At 26.9% G+C, this 18212-nt stretch overlaps 3 protein-coding genes across 7 annotated transcripts; 1 reads left to right on the top strand and 2 right to left on the bottom strand.

Annotated features, from left to right (window-relative positions):
- Positions 1-305: 305 nt before the first annotated feature.
- On the bottom strand, positions 306-8684 carry LOC123263030 (cytochrome c oxidase assembly factor 6 homolog). Of its 4 annotated transcripts, none has more exons than XM_044725543.1 (4): positions 8494-8684; positions 5400-5703; positions 4460-5322; positions 306-4364 (listed from the first exon to the last, which is right to left on the bottom strand). In XM_044725543.1, the coding sequence occupies exons 2-4, from the start codon at positions 5544-5546 to the stop codon at positions 446-448; spliced, it is 4929 nt and encodes a 1642-aa protein (XP_044581478.1). In that variant the 5' UTR covers positions 5547-5703; positions 8494-8684; the 3' UTR covers positions 306-445. The 4 variants fall into 4 exon arrangements, with proteins under 4 accessions (XP_044581478.1, XP_044581481.1, XP_044581479.1 ...); XM_044725546.1 differs by lacking the exons at positions 306-4364; positions 4460-5322; positions 8494-8684 and adding exons at positions 5983-6044; positions 6122-6264; positions 6322-6346 and having other exon boundaries at positions 5514-5703; XM_044725544.1 differs by lacking the exons at positions 306-4364; positions 4460-5322 and adding exons at positions 5983-6044; positions 6122-6264 and having other exon boundaries at positions 5516-5703; positions 8494-8634.
- A 185-nt stretch (positions 8685-8869) lies between these two features.
- Positions 8870-13504, bottom strand: LOC123264468 (condensin complex subunit 1). The gene is made up of 3 exons (XM_044727776.1): positions 13245-13504; positions 12959-13085; positions 8870-12867 (listed from the first exon to the last, which is right to left on the bottom strand). The coding sequence occupies exons 2-3, from the start codon at positions 13065-13067 to the stop codon at positions 8936-8938; spliced, it is 4041 nt and encodes a 1346-aa protein (XP_044583711.1). The 5' UTR covers positions 13068-13085; positions 13245-13504; the 3' UTR covers positions 8870-8935.
- An 821-nt stretch (positions 13505-14325) lies between these two features.
- Positions 14326-18068, top strand: LOC123264469 (N-alpha-acetyltransferase 30-like). Of its 2 annotated transcripts, XM_044727778.1 has the most exons (4): positions 14363-14501; positions 14775-15072; positions 15148-15323; positions 16059-18068. In XM_044727778.1, the coding sequence occupies exons 2-4, from the start codon at positions 14880-14882 to the stop codon at positions 16374-16376; spliced, it is 687 nt and encodes a 228-aa protein (XP_044583713.1). In that variant the 5' UTR covers positions 14363-14501; positions 14775-14879; the 3' UTR covers positions 16377-18068. The 2 variants fall into 2 exon arrangements, with proteins under 2 accessions (XP_044583712.1, XP_044583713.1); XM_044727777.1 differs by having other exon boundaries at positions 14326-15072.
- Positions 18069-18212: the final 144 nt, after the last annotated feature.

Consider the following 18212-nt stretch of genomic DNA (forward strand, 5'->3'; position numbering starts at 1 on the left):
ATCTATTGTAAATAATTAAAGTAATATAATTATCATATAATTTCACATTGACAACTGAAATTGATGAATTGTACAGATGTACAATGTAAATAACAATGGTTTCAAAAGAGTAAAAAGTATTTTAAATTATTATTTACTTGGAATACCGTCCTTCATTGGATTTTAGTTTTTTTATTGTTTTTAAATATCTTCAATATTTCAATAAACTGCGAAAGTTGAATTTATTTAATATGTTTATAATTATTTATAGAGGAATTTGATTAAGTAATTTATATTAGAATTAAGATAACTCAATTATAATAATAGGATAAGTGATAAGAATTAATTTTAATGTTTGCCAAATGGTAGATTGTGGGCGAGTGAAAATAAGTAATAATTCGAATTCAAATAAAAAAAAAAAACATTGTTTTATTTCCATAAATCCCTTTCTTTATCTATCTAAAACTTAATGTATTTTAATATGTTCCAAAAATCTATATAATTGCGTTTTTTGATGTTTTAAGTAATCTTTACTTTTTATATCAAGAACAATAGAAAGCTTATTAACATGATTATTTTCTAATTCAGTTAAAATTAAAATATACGATTCTAAATAACTGGATCCAGTTTCATCTAATTCATAAATGTATTGCTTCTTTTTGTACACATGTTTCTTGAATGATTGTGATGCCATACAATTAAAAAAGATGTGAAAAATTTTAATGTCTTCGCGATATATTTCATGATGATCAAAAGGACTTTCCAAAGAACTTTTAGTGACTATCGAATTTTCGATACTTTTAATAAAATACTCAATAGTATTCAATATACACTTCATATTACAATTATCTATTACGTTTGGTATTATTTGTAATGATTCATCTTGATTATTACATTTATGATACATAAATGATCCAAGTACACAAATTAATTCATAAAGATGTATTTCAGGACTTTTTAGTTCTCTTGTGATGAAATTTTTTCTATCATGTAAATTATTATCACTATTATTTATTAAATCGTCGGACTCGATTAAAACTATAAACCAGCATTGATTAATATTGTCCCATTGTGTTGACCACGCAGAATTTCGAAATTTTTCTGCCACCATTATACGAATTTCATTGGTTTCATCGCACAATAATGAAATTAACGATTCTATTATATAAGTTTGAGAAAAATGATCAAAATGAAATAAAGGTAAATCAAATAAAAATTCAATTGCCCACATTTTGTCTTCTTTATCATCACCATGGACTACGTCGACTATGTTATCAATAAGATTTTTTTGAATTTCATAAAAACGATCCAAATTGTTTTCATTTTTTACATGATAGTGCTGTATACATAAAACAATCAATGTGTGTGCTAATTGATTTACTTTTTTATTTCTATTATTTATTAAAAGTTTTTTTGATAATTCAAATATTTTATAAGCAATGCTATTATTTGATTCACAAAGATATAAGTTTCTATTTTTTCCATCATATTTCATAATTTCAACAATAAGTTTGACTAAATCAATGAATACATGATTATTTAAATAGTCGTATGATAATAATGCTTCAAACAAATGTGAACGTTTGTCTATAAAATCTGATTTATTAAAATTTTTTAAACGTAGTTTTTGCGTTTTGAGTGCATGACGCAAGTGTTTTACAAAATAATGTATAATATCTTCATTATCTGTTGAAATAATTTGAGAAATGTACGTTTGGTCGATATATTTGGAAAGATAATCGATATTTTCAAGTTTGATTACCGAGAAAATCAGTTTAAACAAATAATTTATTATTTCTGGCTCACCGATATGGTTTTTATTTTTTTTACTTTTTAAAATTTTATTAAAGCTTTTCAATACAATTTCGACACTCAATTTATCAGTATACTGTATTGATAATATATTTAAATTCTGTAAAAATGTCGTTTCAATAATGTTACAGAGAGGTTTTTTACACATTTCTTCAGTATTTGTCCAATAATCAATCATCGAATCTACTCTTTTGATTTGAAGATCACTGCATTTTTTAATAATTTTTTTTGCATGTAAATTATTAGAAAAATTTTCCACATCAATGACCGTATAAGTCCCAGATTGTTGTAAACAAATTTGAGCTAACAGATGTCCATGAAGAAAATTTCTACTTTTACTTACAAGAGTTTCCATTTTTATGTCAAGTAATTCACTGTAAATTTTTTGATTCGGTATTAAAGCTGCATATGATTTAGCTGCTAAGTATCGGACGTTTTCAACTGGATGACCAAAAAGTATTCGAAGAAATTTTTTGAATTCATTGATGTATTTATGTGAAGAATAGTCAGTGAATTGGCAACCACCAACAGACATCCGTGATAGTAATGTAAGAATAGGAACAATTGTACCATCAAAGTTAAAAGTAGAATTATTCTTGAGCTGTTCTAAAACAAATTCTGACAACTTTGGATAATGAGTTACGAAATGGTTCACAGAGTAACCAGTTCCGAAACTTAGTTCATTATCACTACATTGACCTACTAATCGAGGTATTACTGCTCCTAAAAGTTGAAGGCTTGCATTTCTAATAGCCCACTCCGATGATTGTAGATGTTGAAAACAAATCAATGATATTGTTTCTATATAAGGAACTAAATCAACGTGTAATGATTTGTCAACAACTATTGAACGTAAAAAATGAAGTAATCGAGCAGAAGGAGAATCTTGATTTGAATTTGAGTCATTATTATACTTGTTATTTGGATCAATTAGTGATTCTAATATTTTACAAACAGCAACGTGTAAAAGTCTTCGAGTAGCTTTATTATAATTTACTACCATTTTATGAAACATGATAGATAATCCTGCACCACGTCGTGTTAAATTAATCTTGTCATCATTATCTAAATTTAATAATTTATTTAAATATGAGTCAAACAAACAAGTGTATTTTTCAAACCGAGATAATGATTGTACTGCCATTCCTAAAGCGCACCCAGCAGCTTCAATTGCTCCTTTATGACGACACTTTAGTAAAACAGAAATAATCAATTCCAGTGAGCGCTTAACGTAATCAAAATTTTTAACTTTAATAGAAAAATTCGCTGCTAGCTCACAAATATTTTTTAATGCCATCCAAATATTTGATATAATAATTTGATGTGCTGGCGAAAGCAACTGGTTATCAAACTCGTCGTTAATATCACTATTTTTAATTGTTTCATCTATTGCTATTCCTATTTCTGCAAATGATGCAGAGTAATGAACTTTAGATGATTTCGGTGACAATGCTGAAATAAAAAATTCTGCAGACTCTTCCAAAAGATTTATCAACTTTTCCAAATAAATATCGGAAACATTTAAAATATTTGAGTTGCCAAATAATTCTTTGATAGCCATTAGCGATCCATTAAAATCAGATCCTTGAATTAAGCCTTTTAAAAGATCATTTTTAATAGAATAAAGACTTAGATTAGCACTTTCAAACAGTTTATCATATAAGATAAAATTATTGTTGTGATAGAATGGATTTTGCTTTTGAGGAATCTTCGTTATTAAAATCAAAAGCTTCACACCTCCACAAAGTTCGTAAAACTTTGATGAAATTTTCATAGCTTCTGATTTTTTCAGCAACATATCAATTTCATCAATTGTTAAAACGCTCAAATCAAAATAATTATCAATAATGTTTGATGATACGTTCCTTATTTCGTCAATAGGATCAAGACATAATTTAAAAAGTATAAATAAATGATACTTGTTATGATGAGATTGAATGATGTTATGCATTTGTTGTGTCAGTAAATTGTCGCTTAGTTTTCTTATACTTTTCAGGATGATTCCATATAGCTTTAACCCCATTATTTTTCTTTGATAACAAGATCCAGGTTCAAAACAGTCTAAAATTAAATAATCTAACCATACAACAAAATTGATATCTTCTTGGCTCAGCGATTGTAAAGTATTTCGAAGAAGAGTTTCGAAACTATCGAATATTCCTTTTCTCAATAAAACTGAACATGTATTAATATTAAAGTATAAAAAATGTTTTATCAATTCATAGCTATTTATATCTCCGTAGCTATTATTTTTATGACACTGAATGGCAAAAATATTTAGTTTCACACAATCTCGTTGATCATTTATAATTGGAGGAATAGGATTAAATTCACTGCGAATCCACTGTACGGTATTAAATTGGTTTTCAGAATTAATTTTCAGATTTTCTGAATTTAATTCCGCCCATGATCGTCCTAATTCACCAGCTTTTCGAGCTAAATACGATTGACATACAATCATATTCTTAGCACAAAAACGGGCCCACAGTAATGGTATTATAATGCTATTGAATCTATGCAACGTTGGTCTCATCCAAAATTCCCATAAAATTTTTAAAGGAGTTATATAATTTCTAAAAAAAAAAAAAAAAAAAAAAATTATATATATACCTATATATTCAATATTAATTACATGAAGAATTAAGTTGATACTCTATAATAAACTTACTCTCTTTCCCATATTTCTGCAATGATACACAGCTCATCTATAATTAATTCAATCCATTTATTTTCACTTATTTTATTAATAAGTGCAAGATATAATTTTGTTGATACATGTTTCAAATCATGCTTCTCAAGACTCTTAATAATGATTTTTAGCTCTAAATGATGGAAATCGGGGCAGCCGGTCCATAAATTACAAATTTCGGATAAAATAGTAAACTTTGTCGTACTTTGCCATGATAAATTTTTTTTACAAATTTGAAATGAGTATTCTAGAAATCCTGGATATTTATTTTTCATTATAGTCAAATAAAGTGGAAATATTTTTAAGGCATTTATTTTAGCGATTTCACTAATACTATGATCCCAACTTGAAAAAATGATTATTTCTAAATCTTTTTCAATTGATGGATGATTATGTTGCCAAAATGTAATTTCCTTCGTTTTCTCTAGCCAGATTTTCAATATATAAAAAGCAAAATAATTGTATTTTGAATATACTAAACAATTTCTCTGTATTATTGCAAATGAATTTGTACAAATATCAAAAAAGAGTGGAGAATTACGATTAATAACAAAAAAATATCCATGAATAATCGTAAGTTTGAATAATTCCAAGTCATGAATAGTAAACTCTTTAGTAAACATAAACAATTTTTTAATCTGTAGACTCAATAATTTTTCAAGAATATTTTTCAATTCGGAAGCAGAAATAGTTTTGATTAAGATTGTAAAGCAAACTTGTGATGCAAGTAATATTTTTGTATCCCGTATCTTATTATTTGTAGCTATTGATGCGATTAATTTTACTACAACCGGCTCCCAATTGTTGGAGTTAGTGATTTTCATTGGAAAATTTAATAATTTCTAGAAGAAAAATACTGTAGTAAGATTTTTTTTTCTAATTTATAAAAAATTGAAAATAGTTACTGAGAATTACTTACCTGAAAAATTTTTAGTTCATTGTTTATCACTTTCTCAACGTCATAATTATTTTTATCTGATTGCAATTCTTTTAATATATCATTTGGGTCGAACATTTTTTCATCTTCTTTTTTTGAAATTTCTTGAGTTACGTGTAAACTTTCCATTTTCGTATTTTTCAAAATAAAGTATAATCGTATATAATCGAAATAAAAAATTTATCAATAATTAATAAGCCGTCAGCATATTATGATTCTGTTTTATACAATATCCTTTGATTGATGATTAGTTTCATCATCAGGAGAATTAATAGTGCTTTTATCCCTAAAATTAATATCAATAATAAATGTTTAGAATTGAAAATAAAATTTTATGTACTGTTAATCATTAAAATTAAGTTATTCAAACTTTTTTTTTTAATTATTTCATTTATATTAGGATAAGCATTATTAGTGGCATCGACTCAATAATCAGATTATTAATTTTGTATGTTTTATTTTTATTATTTAAAAATCAATTAACATTGTATTAAATTAATTAACCTGTTAGTAAGCTATAATTTTTTTCTATTCAGATGATTTTGGAAGGTGGCTATCAACGTACCCTTCCTGTTCTATTTTTTCTTTGAACTTTAAATACTCCCGTTTTCTATCGAAGTGTTTTACCTAATGAAAAAAAAATAAATTCTAGTTCATGTCTTATAAACATTTTATTTATAGATAAATTATAATAATATATTTACCCATTGAGGAGAGCAAAATTTTTCGTATTGTTTTCTCAATTCTTTACATTCTGTTTCTGACTTACTGTCAAGACATTTCCAATATTTATCACGAGAACCCCAACAATTTAAACGTTCTTCTTTACTTGGAAATGACATGCCGTCTAAAATGATAGAAAATATTATTTGTAAATAATTAATTACATCAGTTTTCTATTTACAATTTTTTCATTTTTGATAATTTAAACTTGTTAAAGAGAAGAATTAACCCTAGACTGGTCAACAAGCGCGACCTAACGACTTTGGTCAAGTGATGAGGAATTTGCCGCAATGCTTTTATAGCGTACAGTGTTGCCAGTTTATACACGTTTGACAGGCAGAGACTAGAGGTGTTATCGGCAACGCCACGGACAAAAAACTACTTACGACTCTGGTCAAGCGATGAGAAAAGCCCCGTGAATTTTTTTAAGAAATTCTTTTTCAGCAATTTAACGTTTTCGAAAATGTTTGAAAAAATTATCCACAGATTCGGTAGAATCTGGCGCCAAGTTCCGTTCAAACCTGTAAACGGAGCGCCAGACTACCGACTGTGTTTACTGTAAGCAGAACGGTTTTTTGAGGCTGCGAAATTTTATTTAATTCTACGGTACTTTTTTATCCAATTTGTTTATCATAACAGTAATTCATAATTTACTTCACCGTATTAATTAATTATATTCACTTATAACACAATTTATTTGCTTCCTTGAAATTATTAAATTTTATCAGCACATACTATAGCTCGCTCACAAATTTCGATCCTGACTTTTTTTTTTATGGAGAAAGGTCAGCGCCACAGACCAGATAAAATAAAAATGTGTAGTAATCCTCCTTATAGATAAGCAACTACAGTTAAAAAAGCACCACAGCTTACATTTACGGCCGCCAGAGTGCACTGGAATACATCTACATAAACTGTAGCTTCAAGGGGGATAGTTTGCAGTAAAAAATGCAGTCAACACGAGATTTAAGTTGGTACCGATTGTAAATTTTCATTATAATTACAAAAATACTAAAATCCGAACAAAAACAGTTTCACTTGTGAAATTGTTTGAGAAGTCCACGTTCATAAGACTATTAGGAAAAATTTTTTTTCTTTAAAAAATACAAAATAAAAAATTAAAAAAACCCAAGTAACCGATATGATTGTTTTTGATTTTCGGAAATTAAAAAATTTATTGTAAATTTAAAAATTAAAAAATTTTTAGAACGTACTTGGTGTGCGTCATTGTCTATTTCAATTTTTTTTTAAAGTCCTAGTAAATAGATTTTACGAATTTCATTAAAGTAAAATATTTTGCAACCACGCACACTAAATAATGTTCTAAAATTTTTTTTTTTAATTTTTAAATTTACAATGTAGTGCAATTTTTTAATTTCCGAAAATCAAAAACAATCATATCGGTTACTTGGATTTTTTAATTTTTTTATTTTGTATCTTTTTTTTAAAGAAAAAAAAAATTTTTTTTTCCTAATAGTCTTATGAACGTGGACTTGGCGCGACTTTTTTACAGTGAAACTGTTTTTGTTCGGATTAATATTCTAAAATGTTCAAGGAACAAAATCAAATTTTTTTGAATAATTTTAGTAAATATTGAAGATGTAATAAAAAATATAATTGAGCACGGCGTCACGCTCATACGTTGACCAGTCTAGTTAATTTTGAAAATGTTCATATAATATGTAATCATTACAATAATATAAGTTTTTAATTAAAGAATTGCTTTATTTTTGTTTAAAAAGCTTATTTTATTACTTATATTAATAAATTTTAACACACGATGAATTGTTTAGTAAAAGATGAATTTAAAATATTTAATAATTAAATTCATTGTTTTTAATCCTATCTTATTAAATTAACTAAATATTGAATATAAATAAACTAATAAAATATTTAAAAAATCTACTGAATCCTGACAAATTTAAACTATTAATAGTTTTTAAAATTTATAACGAAGTAATATTAGATTCGATGTAAATAATTTTTTCTGGCAATCATCCTACACCCCCGCAATTTATTTTGGTACAAATACTCTTTAAGAAATATTATGAAATGTTTTTATTAAAAATGTGTACTGTTGAAGAATTATTGACATCATTGATTTTTTTTTTTTTTGGCGTTTATTATGTAATCTCAATTTTAAATTATTTAAAAAAGTTTGAAACAATCATAAACAAAAACATATATTTAATATAAAGTATATGCATACTCATATTCCATTTAAAATTTTTTAAACGACTAATGTTGTATCAGAAAGAAAATCAACAAAAAAATTTGAATAACCTTAATTTCGTTTTTTATTAATTGAAATAAGCCAATAAATTGAATAAATTTTGTTGTATTATTTATTTACCTGTATCAGCTGCTTTTGAGGTTGGGACGTGCACGTTTCATATACTCGAGCATAAATAAGTGAAAATGAATGTATAAAATGCTTGAACACTACATATATTTAGATATGCATGTCTATACCTATAGAGAGATACATATTTTAAATTGGTTATCTAAACTCGGATTTAATAAAAATCCCGAATTAAAAAACTTTTAAATAGAAAAACATTTTTAAATAAACATAAAATTTACAATTGATGAATTATAAATTTAAAAGTATAAAATAAATATAACCAATTTTTTAGATAGTTCAAGATTTATTTATTATTTCAATGTTTTAATGAATATATTGAAACGTCTTTTTAGTATAAAATTAATTAAAAATTAAATTATAAAACGATACTATTTTAAAGAGTTTTTAGAATTAAAAATTAATTTTACATGAAATTCGAAGTTAATATTTATTATATCTTCCGTTTTATTGATTGACGTGCTGAACGTCGTTTTGGCGGAGAAATTTCGGGAGGAGGCATGACTTCTCGATCCCTATTAGTATTTTTACTATTATTAATAGTGGTGTTAACATTAACAGTGTTGTTAGTTAAATTTTCAGGAGGATTTTCATTTTCTTTATTTTGATTTTGAGTATTTGGATGATTATTCGAGTTCGAATCGTCCATTAATTTTTCGATCTCTTGTTCTAAAATCGCGCAAGCTTCTCTAACATCGGCTTTCTTCTTAGCTTGTTCTATTACTTCTCTCAAAGCAAGATACACATGTTTATTTTGAAGTTTGTCCTTAAAGAGTGAAAGATTTCTTGTTAAATGAGCTATTCCCTTTTTATTTAATTGTAAAAGTGATAAGCAATATGTTAAAATTCTGCTTTGTCTTTCTGTAGTTACATCTTTAAATCTAAAGCAAATTTTATCTAATACAGACTCCATTTCTCTTTCTTTGCTGAATAATGAAAATATGAATTTGAAAATGGTTTGTGAATCCTCTTCACTTATTTTCTCCTCATCTGCAGATGAAAACTTGGATAAAATATCTGGTAAAATATTACATAGAACATTAGGTTTTTTAGAGAGTTCTCTAAATAATAATTGAGCATCATTTCTTATTTGTTCATCTTTATCAATGATACACAAAGCCATTTCTGACATTTGTCCTTTTGCGCGAATCATTTCTCGTTTAACCAAACTAGAAAGTATTCTCACAGCTGTCCGACGTACTCCTACATCTTGATCAAAAAGCCTGGTGTACATGTGACTAGTCCAAGGATCGATATCGTTTGTAAATCTGATCATTAAATCAGAAAGACCGATTAAAATATTGGACCTTATTTCCGGATAAGTTGATCGTTCTAGTATTGTCATGAGTAACTGAAGATGGTCTTGACAGAATTTTGAAGATACCGTCATCATCTTAGTAAGTGCCAGCACACCCCAAACCTGAATATATCTATTACTATACTTTTCTGGATTTTGACACACATTTACTATGAGAGGAACATATTCTGCTAACAAACCACTTTCATTCACAACATTATTATCCAAAGCATCGTTAATTGCTTCGGCGTCATTATCATCAGCAGTTGCCCCAGAAAGAATATCTTCTTCAGTTTCCTCTGATGCTGTTGTATTTCTTCGATTCACATTTATTGATTGACGAGCTTTTCTAGCCGATGATTGAACAGAGCCAGGCGATGATGATATCGAGTTGTTTTTATTAGTATTATTCAAAATATTTTTCTTTTTACCTTTTACTGCATCACGAATGGCATTACGACGTTTCAATTCATTGTAAATTTCCACATCAAGATATACCATGTGTCGGACAGCAACATGACCAATTACATATAAGAATTTAGCTAAATGTGATTCAGGAACATCATTTTCGATCGTTGGTTCTGCTGACAGCTCTGATAAAATTTCTTTCATGATAATATCTGGTGTATTTGCAAACTGATAAATTACATTGATTGCTTCAGTAGCAAAAGAAGCATATGTCATTAGCGAAACTGTGTCAAATTTATTAATCAATAAATATGAGATTGCCTGAAATAATTCATGATCATTTTCAAATTTCAAAGGTTCTTTTTTGGAATTTTCCGTATTTTCATGTTTAATCATAGATAGTGCTTTACATGTATCACGTGCTAATAAAATATCATCATGTGTTTGAAAACCAATTTTAATACAAATATTTAAGTTCTTGAGGATAAGTTTTGGATTTTTAGCCGCTACCATTTTAAGCAGGATAATAGCACAACGACTCTCAATTACTGTTACTGATGAAGTTTTAAAACTATATTTTTCCCACATAATTTGCCAACTCTCTTCATCTAAATCTTTGTTATCGCACCACTCTCCTACAAGCTGTTCTAAAGCTGGACTTTGACCTGGTTTTAATGTTTTTAATAAATTAATCAATCCGTTGACGGAAATCATTGCACGTTGGCGGCTTGGAATGTTATCTTGGCTTTTAAAATATATTTCTTTATAAACTTCAGCGACATTCCTTTTCACTGATTCATCTCTACTGAAAGCTTGTAATAATGCCGCATGGAATGCTTCTTCAGCTCCACTAATATTAAATTTATAGGCTTTACCTAACAAAGCACAAGCTTCAATAGCTACTCCAGGTGCTGCTGCGTTTAACATTTGTTTAACAATGGGAATTGCGGCCTCTAATTCTGTTATAAAGGTTATCATACTATCATATATATTTAAAGTTTGTTTCAAGTAATTTACTGCTTGTTTACGTTTTTTCCATTGAGCACTGTCAAATTTATCTTTACTAGTATTATCGCTTTGTGATTTCAAAAATATATGAGCAAGAAAAAGTAAGAAACAATCTTCTCTGCCATCGACTTCAATATCACAAGAATCAGATGCCAAATTTACTTTTTTTAGAATTATTTTCAATCGCTTCACTGCTGCTAAAAATTTACGATCAACAATTAAATTTCGTATTGATTCCCATTCTTTGTCAATATCTACATCTTCATCATCTTGGTCATCACTTAAATCGCCGTCTTCTTTATCTTCATTATCGTCTTCAAAGGATCTTTTGATCGCCTTTTTAATCTCAGGAGCTAGCTGTTTCCAAAGCTCCATACGTTCATCGTCACCGCTTGCACTTTCTGTAACAAAATTAGCTTGTAATTCACGTAATTCTTGTTCAAAATTATTACGATTATCAATTAATTGTGGTTTGTCAAATTTGAAAGTGAATGGATTGCACTCTAATAGATGACGCATTACTTGAAGAGCTTGTTTTCTCATAATAGCACCAGTTTCGAGCAGGTGTGGTGTTACAGCTTTTGCAAGAGGTACTATTTGTTGAATTGGGACTGCCTGAGAAGATAATAATTTTTGCCAAACTTGGAATACTTTAGATCTAACAAAACTATTACAATCTAATTTATGTGTATACAAAATTTGGAAACATTCATCACGTAATTCTTTCTGTTTTTTACTTAAATTTTCTCCCGACAAACAATTAATGAGTACATTTTCAATTATATCAATAGAACAGATTCTCATTACGTAAGATTCATTATCAAGGAACCCGAATACATGATCCATAACATCATCCGTGTCTGGAAAAAAAAGCACTGGTTTTGTGGTAGCAATAGTCGAAAGAAATGATGCGATGTTACGTGCCTCAGATTCTTCAAAATTAACTTGTTCAATTTCATATAAAATTTCAGTTATAAAACTTTGACCTTGATATTCAGAAACCATACTTACGACTCCTTGTGCTAATAATGGTACCAAATTATCATACATTTTCACTAGTTGAATAATTTTTATCTTACACGAAACTCCATGACTATAATTTTTAACAAGAATCCCCAAAATTTGCCAAACAATTTGTTTAATTTGCTTATCACTTCTATCTTTGTCAAACTCTATGATTTTATAACAAATATCTGCTAATAACATCACAAATGATTGCTCAGCGATTGGTGGGTCCCACAAGTTGTTTAATGGTAACTGTAACCAATTATGAATGGTAAGTAAAATTTTATTACGCTTAAATTCCCATTCTTTCCTAGCCTCAGATTTTTGGTCCGTTTTCTTCTTTTTCCCTGTTCCTCTATCTCCGAATTGGTTGTTCGATTTAAGTGTATGATCTTCTAAAAAATTCATAAAATTCGAAAGTAAATACGCATGCATTTTGACTTTGCATAAAATTTCCTTTTTATCTTGATAGAAATCATGAGTCTCCAAGTCCTTAACCAATACTTCGGTCGATTTACACAAACGATCAAAAGCTCTCATAATGATTGATTCCTCAATATTTTTACTATGAACTAACACAGAAAAAAAGTCGTCAAAATGGTCTAAAATGAATGCTGACTTTTTAATTTGCAACGCTTGTCGATTATCTGAAATAATATTTATGTGTCGGTTATTGTTTTAGATTACTTCAAAAAAATTTCAATTTTTTATGCCGTAGTAAATTAATAAAATACTTACCATCAAAAATTTTAGTAAGATCGCGTAAGGCGACCACTGTTTTCACACAATAACATCCATCGACTTCTCTTAACAAATCATCTTTTTTGAGTGGTAAATTGAACTCCATTTTGACTTTATGGTGCAACTAAGAAAAAAATGATAATAATTAATACTAATGAATTATATCACTAACCCTTCATCAATCGCATATATTTTTTAGTATTGCAGAATGTTTTCACGTGAGAAAAAATCTAATAGCACGAGTGCTGACAGGTTAATACTTAATATTAAATTTGCAACTTACCTTTTATTTTCAGAGTAATAACAATATTATTTTATTGATAAATCATGAACACAAATATTTCAAGAAACGTTTATAATTTATAAATGCTGTATGTATTAATGCTGTATTTTAGGTAATAGCGTTGTGTATTATGTACACAAATAACAAGACGCACACAAATCCGTTAATTATTTTCAAACTTATGTGATGCACCAGATGACTCTCATGTAAACAATAAGCGAGTGTAGCGCCACTTTCTTATAAGTCATCGATGAGCCAACCAGGCTTCCGTACTCATGCCCTCATATTCAATCCGAGGATAACTAATCCGCACATTTTTTGTGTATGTCTGTGTCTGTGTATGTATATCCGTGATTCGTCATAAAGTTCCGTCTTTTTAGACAGAGGTCGTATTGTTTTACGGTTAATTTTGAATAGCGCACTACACACGTGCTTTAATTTAAACAATGATGAATGGTATCCTGTTTATTGCAAGTTTCAACTATTGACTGGCTTCAAATTCTCGTAAATTTTTACTTTAAAGATTTTATTTTGAGAAAAATGTCATCTCTGGCAATAGTCTCGATTTCCTCGAAGCGAATAGCCGTGTGTATAGAATATTATAATTATAATATTATAATATTATTATAGTGTGTTTTTGTAAATCATTTTTCCTTCTCTAACTTAAGATGTCGCAATCTGTCATTTCTTCAATTATGTTTACTGAATTTAGTCAATATAAGGCCAATTTCTTATTTTTAAATTATTGCTTTAATTTTTATATTTATATTTTTAACTATGAATTTAATAGTATTCATATTCAATTCCAGATGTTTTTTTTTCTGTTGTGTAAATGTTTATAAAACCAGTGTGAAGTTCTAACTAATTCAATAATTGCAATCATTTAGTATCGTACTAAACACAACCATTTATAAAACGGTCGGAGAAAGAAAAAAAAAATAATAATTTTATTTTTTAATTAAATTATACAGGCAACAATAAGATCATTCGAATTAATAACATATTTTTATATGTAATTTCTACAAACTTAAAGAAATATTAGATTTCAGTAATTTTAGTACAATCCGTTCTCACTTCTTAAGTTCTTATATCCTATTGAGTAAAATTGTAACTTTCAGGTATCATCGGTCTGATTCCAACTACAAGAAGTAAAATATTCAGTTTATAAACATGAAGATATACTTCTTATATACTTCTTTTACTACATGCAATTATTGTCGATACATATTTATACATACCTATTGGACGATACTATAGGTATACATACTAAATATTTAGTTCATAAAGATTTATTCAGAAAAATTAAAATGGCGCCGATTGTTCATAAATTTTCATCCGATGAGTGAATCTAGAATTAAAACCTTTTTTTTTTCTAATAAAAAACTTTGAGTTAATTATGAAAAGTCGATTCAAATAATGTTAAAGTTCTTTAGGACGCGTATGTCATGGTGAAATACTGAAATAAATTTAATATTTACTAAAAGAAAATTATTCAATAAATTGAATCTCTCATATAAAATTTATTGTTAGCTCTAGTGGATCTGGATTTTTGCATTAATCATATTATTAAAACAATTATTTAATCAAGTGAAAAAATAATTAAATTAATAAGATAATTTCAAAAAAAAATAAAAAATGGATCACGAACGAGGACAAAATGAACAAATTATTGCTGGTATAGAGAAAATAGAAACAATATCAGATAATTCACTGCCTGATATTGCAAATATGAATATAAAATCGCTTATCAATAAAAAAACTCAAGATTTTAGTGAAGAACCTCTCACCAATGGATTACACAATGGAACTAGTCATTTAAATAAATTAGGTAAATTGCCTTACTTTTAATTATTGCTAATTCAATTTTTTTTTAAATATTCACATTAAATTTTTATATTTTCAGATAAAGAAGAAGTAGCGTGTGTAGATAGTAAAGACAATGACATAGAGTACGTTAGTTATACAAATGAACTTCAAATGCCCGATATTATGAAGTTAATTCAAAAAGACCTAAGTGAGCCATACTCCATTTATACCTATAGATATTTTATTCATAATTGGCCCAAACTTTGCTTTTTGGTAAGACATTTATGATATTATATGAATTCATATATCAAAAAAATGCATTGACCATGTCATGTGTTTGAAATCTCAATTACAATGTCTGTTAAGCCTATCGAAATACAAGAAAATGTTCAATCAATATCTTTTGTTTCTGTGATTCACATTTTTTATGATTTTATTCATTCTTTAACACCTAATTAAATTGGAAATTAAATTCAAATATGCACTATCAACCAGTTTCGACAAGCTACCGACATTGAAGCTTGAAATTCAAATGCGATTGGTAAAAATTATAATGTGACACAGAATACAACACAATATTGGACTTAAAGAAATGACAGCTCCATGTTATCATGTCGATAATCAACTAGACTTTGTTATAAATTGTTTTGTGTCATTTCGTTATCTCATAAACTATTTTGTTGTTTTTCAATAGTAATGAACATCTATAAATCGTTTTTAAAAACAATATTTTCTAAATTATTAGTTTTTAATTTTATTATTAGAAAATTTTTCAGTGCTATTAATTTATACTCTTTTTGATATTAAATTATGTTTAGGTTTCATGAATCACTTGTCTTCGTAGTCCATCTTATGAAAAATATTATTATCCGATGATAAGTTTTTAATATAAGAGCTAACATTTTTTGAAACATTTTTCAGAAATGATTTTAAATTTATCAATTGAATTGAAATTTTAATTTTTATCTCACATCACATATACTTGTATATTATTATTTTTCTTTTTAGGCAATGCATGGCAAAGAATGTGTAGGCGCAATTGTCTGTAAACTTGATATTCATCGAAAAGTTATAAAACGTGGTTACATCGCAATGTTAGCTGTAGATATAAAATATAGAAAACGTAAGATAGGCTCAAACCTAGTAAGGAAAGCTATTCGGGCGATGGTTGAAGATGATGCTGATGAAGTCGTTCTGGAAACCGAAATAACAAATCGATCAGCTTTACGACTCTATGAAAATCTTGGTTTTGTCAGAGATAAAAGACTATTTCGGTATTATCTAAATGGTGTAGATGCATTAAGACTTAAACTTTGGCTAAGATGAAAGTTATTCGAGTATTCGTGTCAATAAGATGTTAATGCGAATATTAAAGGGATTAGTTTATAATAATAATTATTGTTACTCTTACATTATATCAAAATTTAATTCATGAATACGACGTTAACATAAACATTTAGTTATTTTCATAAATTTTAATATAAACTTTATTTAACTTCAAATATATTTTTACTAGCTTTTCCGAATGCTTCCAAATCCCGTCCGCTTGACAAAAAATTATATTTTTCTTAATTTAAATTTAGAACTAATCATTTTAATTACAAGAAATTATACTGGTGTTTATATTGTATTAAATGTACATCTGAAAAATAATTCATTGCAGCTTAAAGACAAATAAAAATGGAAATCTTAGAAATATAAATAAATGTTTACAGAAATGGTCATAACAGTATAATAAATTTTTAAAGGCCATATTAAAAATACTGACACGCGTTTTTCTGTATTGAAGCTATGTTTAATTATAACATTGTACAATATTATTTATCAAATTACAAAGTTGTAAAAATGGCAAAAGTTTTTTACAAAAAAAAAAAAAAACAATTTTTGCTTATATAATTTTTACAGTGTTTTAATCAATTTTTCTTGTATTTGATGATTTTAAACGTTTGAGAAAAGTGCTAGAAAGTGGAGAGTTTCGGTTTAGCCAACTTTTAAAATTATTAATTATATATCATAATAATACTTTTGTAAAAAATAATACTTATGTAAAAAATTTACTGAGCTCAAAATTTTATGCAAAAAGTTATCTTAAATCAATTTTTAAAGTTGACTTCATCATTGTATAAATTGACATAATTTTAATGGTTGTATACATATTTTTCGATATTTTGACAGTTCGTGGTTGTTGTAATACCGAATTCTTAAAGTTTGAAAATTACTTATATTAGTATTATCTTATAACATTAAGCTCAGCTTTATCTGCATGTGAAAACGTTAAAAAAAATTTGTTATGTCTTTAATCTAAACAAATTTATTAATTTTCAAATTTTAATAAACTAAAATTTTCCCCTTTCTACTACTTAACAATATTTGTTGAGGAGAAATCAGATGAAATTAATGAATTGTTTAAAGTTAAAATTTTGTTGAATAATCATTTAAATTAATTTCTGTCAATTCATTTTTTTGATGCAAAGTAACAGACATGACTTACGCATTGTCAAAGAATTATAATTTAATATATTAAGTTTTTTTACTCTACGTATTGTATTAATAAATAATTCGATAAAGTTGAACATAGCATTGGAAGTAAAATTATCTTATCGTCATTATCATTATTGAAAATTGTAGTAAGCAAAATAAATACAACAAAGAATATGAGTGTAATGTATAAATTATATTAAAAATAAAAATACATAACTGTTTTAACATGTTGATCATTTTTAAAAATTATTGGTAAAAAATTAGTTAACTTGCTTGATACGTACATATGTAAAAATTCAGGATATACTATTCTCGAAATAAAACTTGTAATTATATAGCATTTGAACAAAAATAAATAATTGTATTTTTGTTTAAATATATTTTTATGCGGAAAAAATTAGTAAAAAATATCAATATAGTAATTATTGTCTCAATAAAATATCAAACCATATAAAAAATAATTTTTATTTTATTTAAAAATGTAAAAACTTAAGTCGATACGGAATAAAATCATTGATTAAATGATTAATTTGTAAAGAAAAATATTCAGTTTTAATCTTTTGTCTTTGAAATTTTAATATTCATAATTTTTATTAACTTATTAATCATAAAAAAAATAGAACAAGCGACGTTTGATTCGCTTTTTTTTTTTCTTTTGACTAGCTAATAAATTAATAAAAA

This window comes from Cotesia glomerata, linkage group LG4, assembly GCF_020080835.1.
Source record: "Cotesia glomerata isolate CgM1 linkage group LG4, MPM_Cglom_v2.3, whole genome shotgun sequence".
Lineage (NCBI taxonomy): Eukaryota > Metazoa > Arthropoda > Insecta > Hymenoptera > Braconidae > Cotesia > Cotesia glomerata.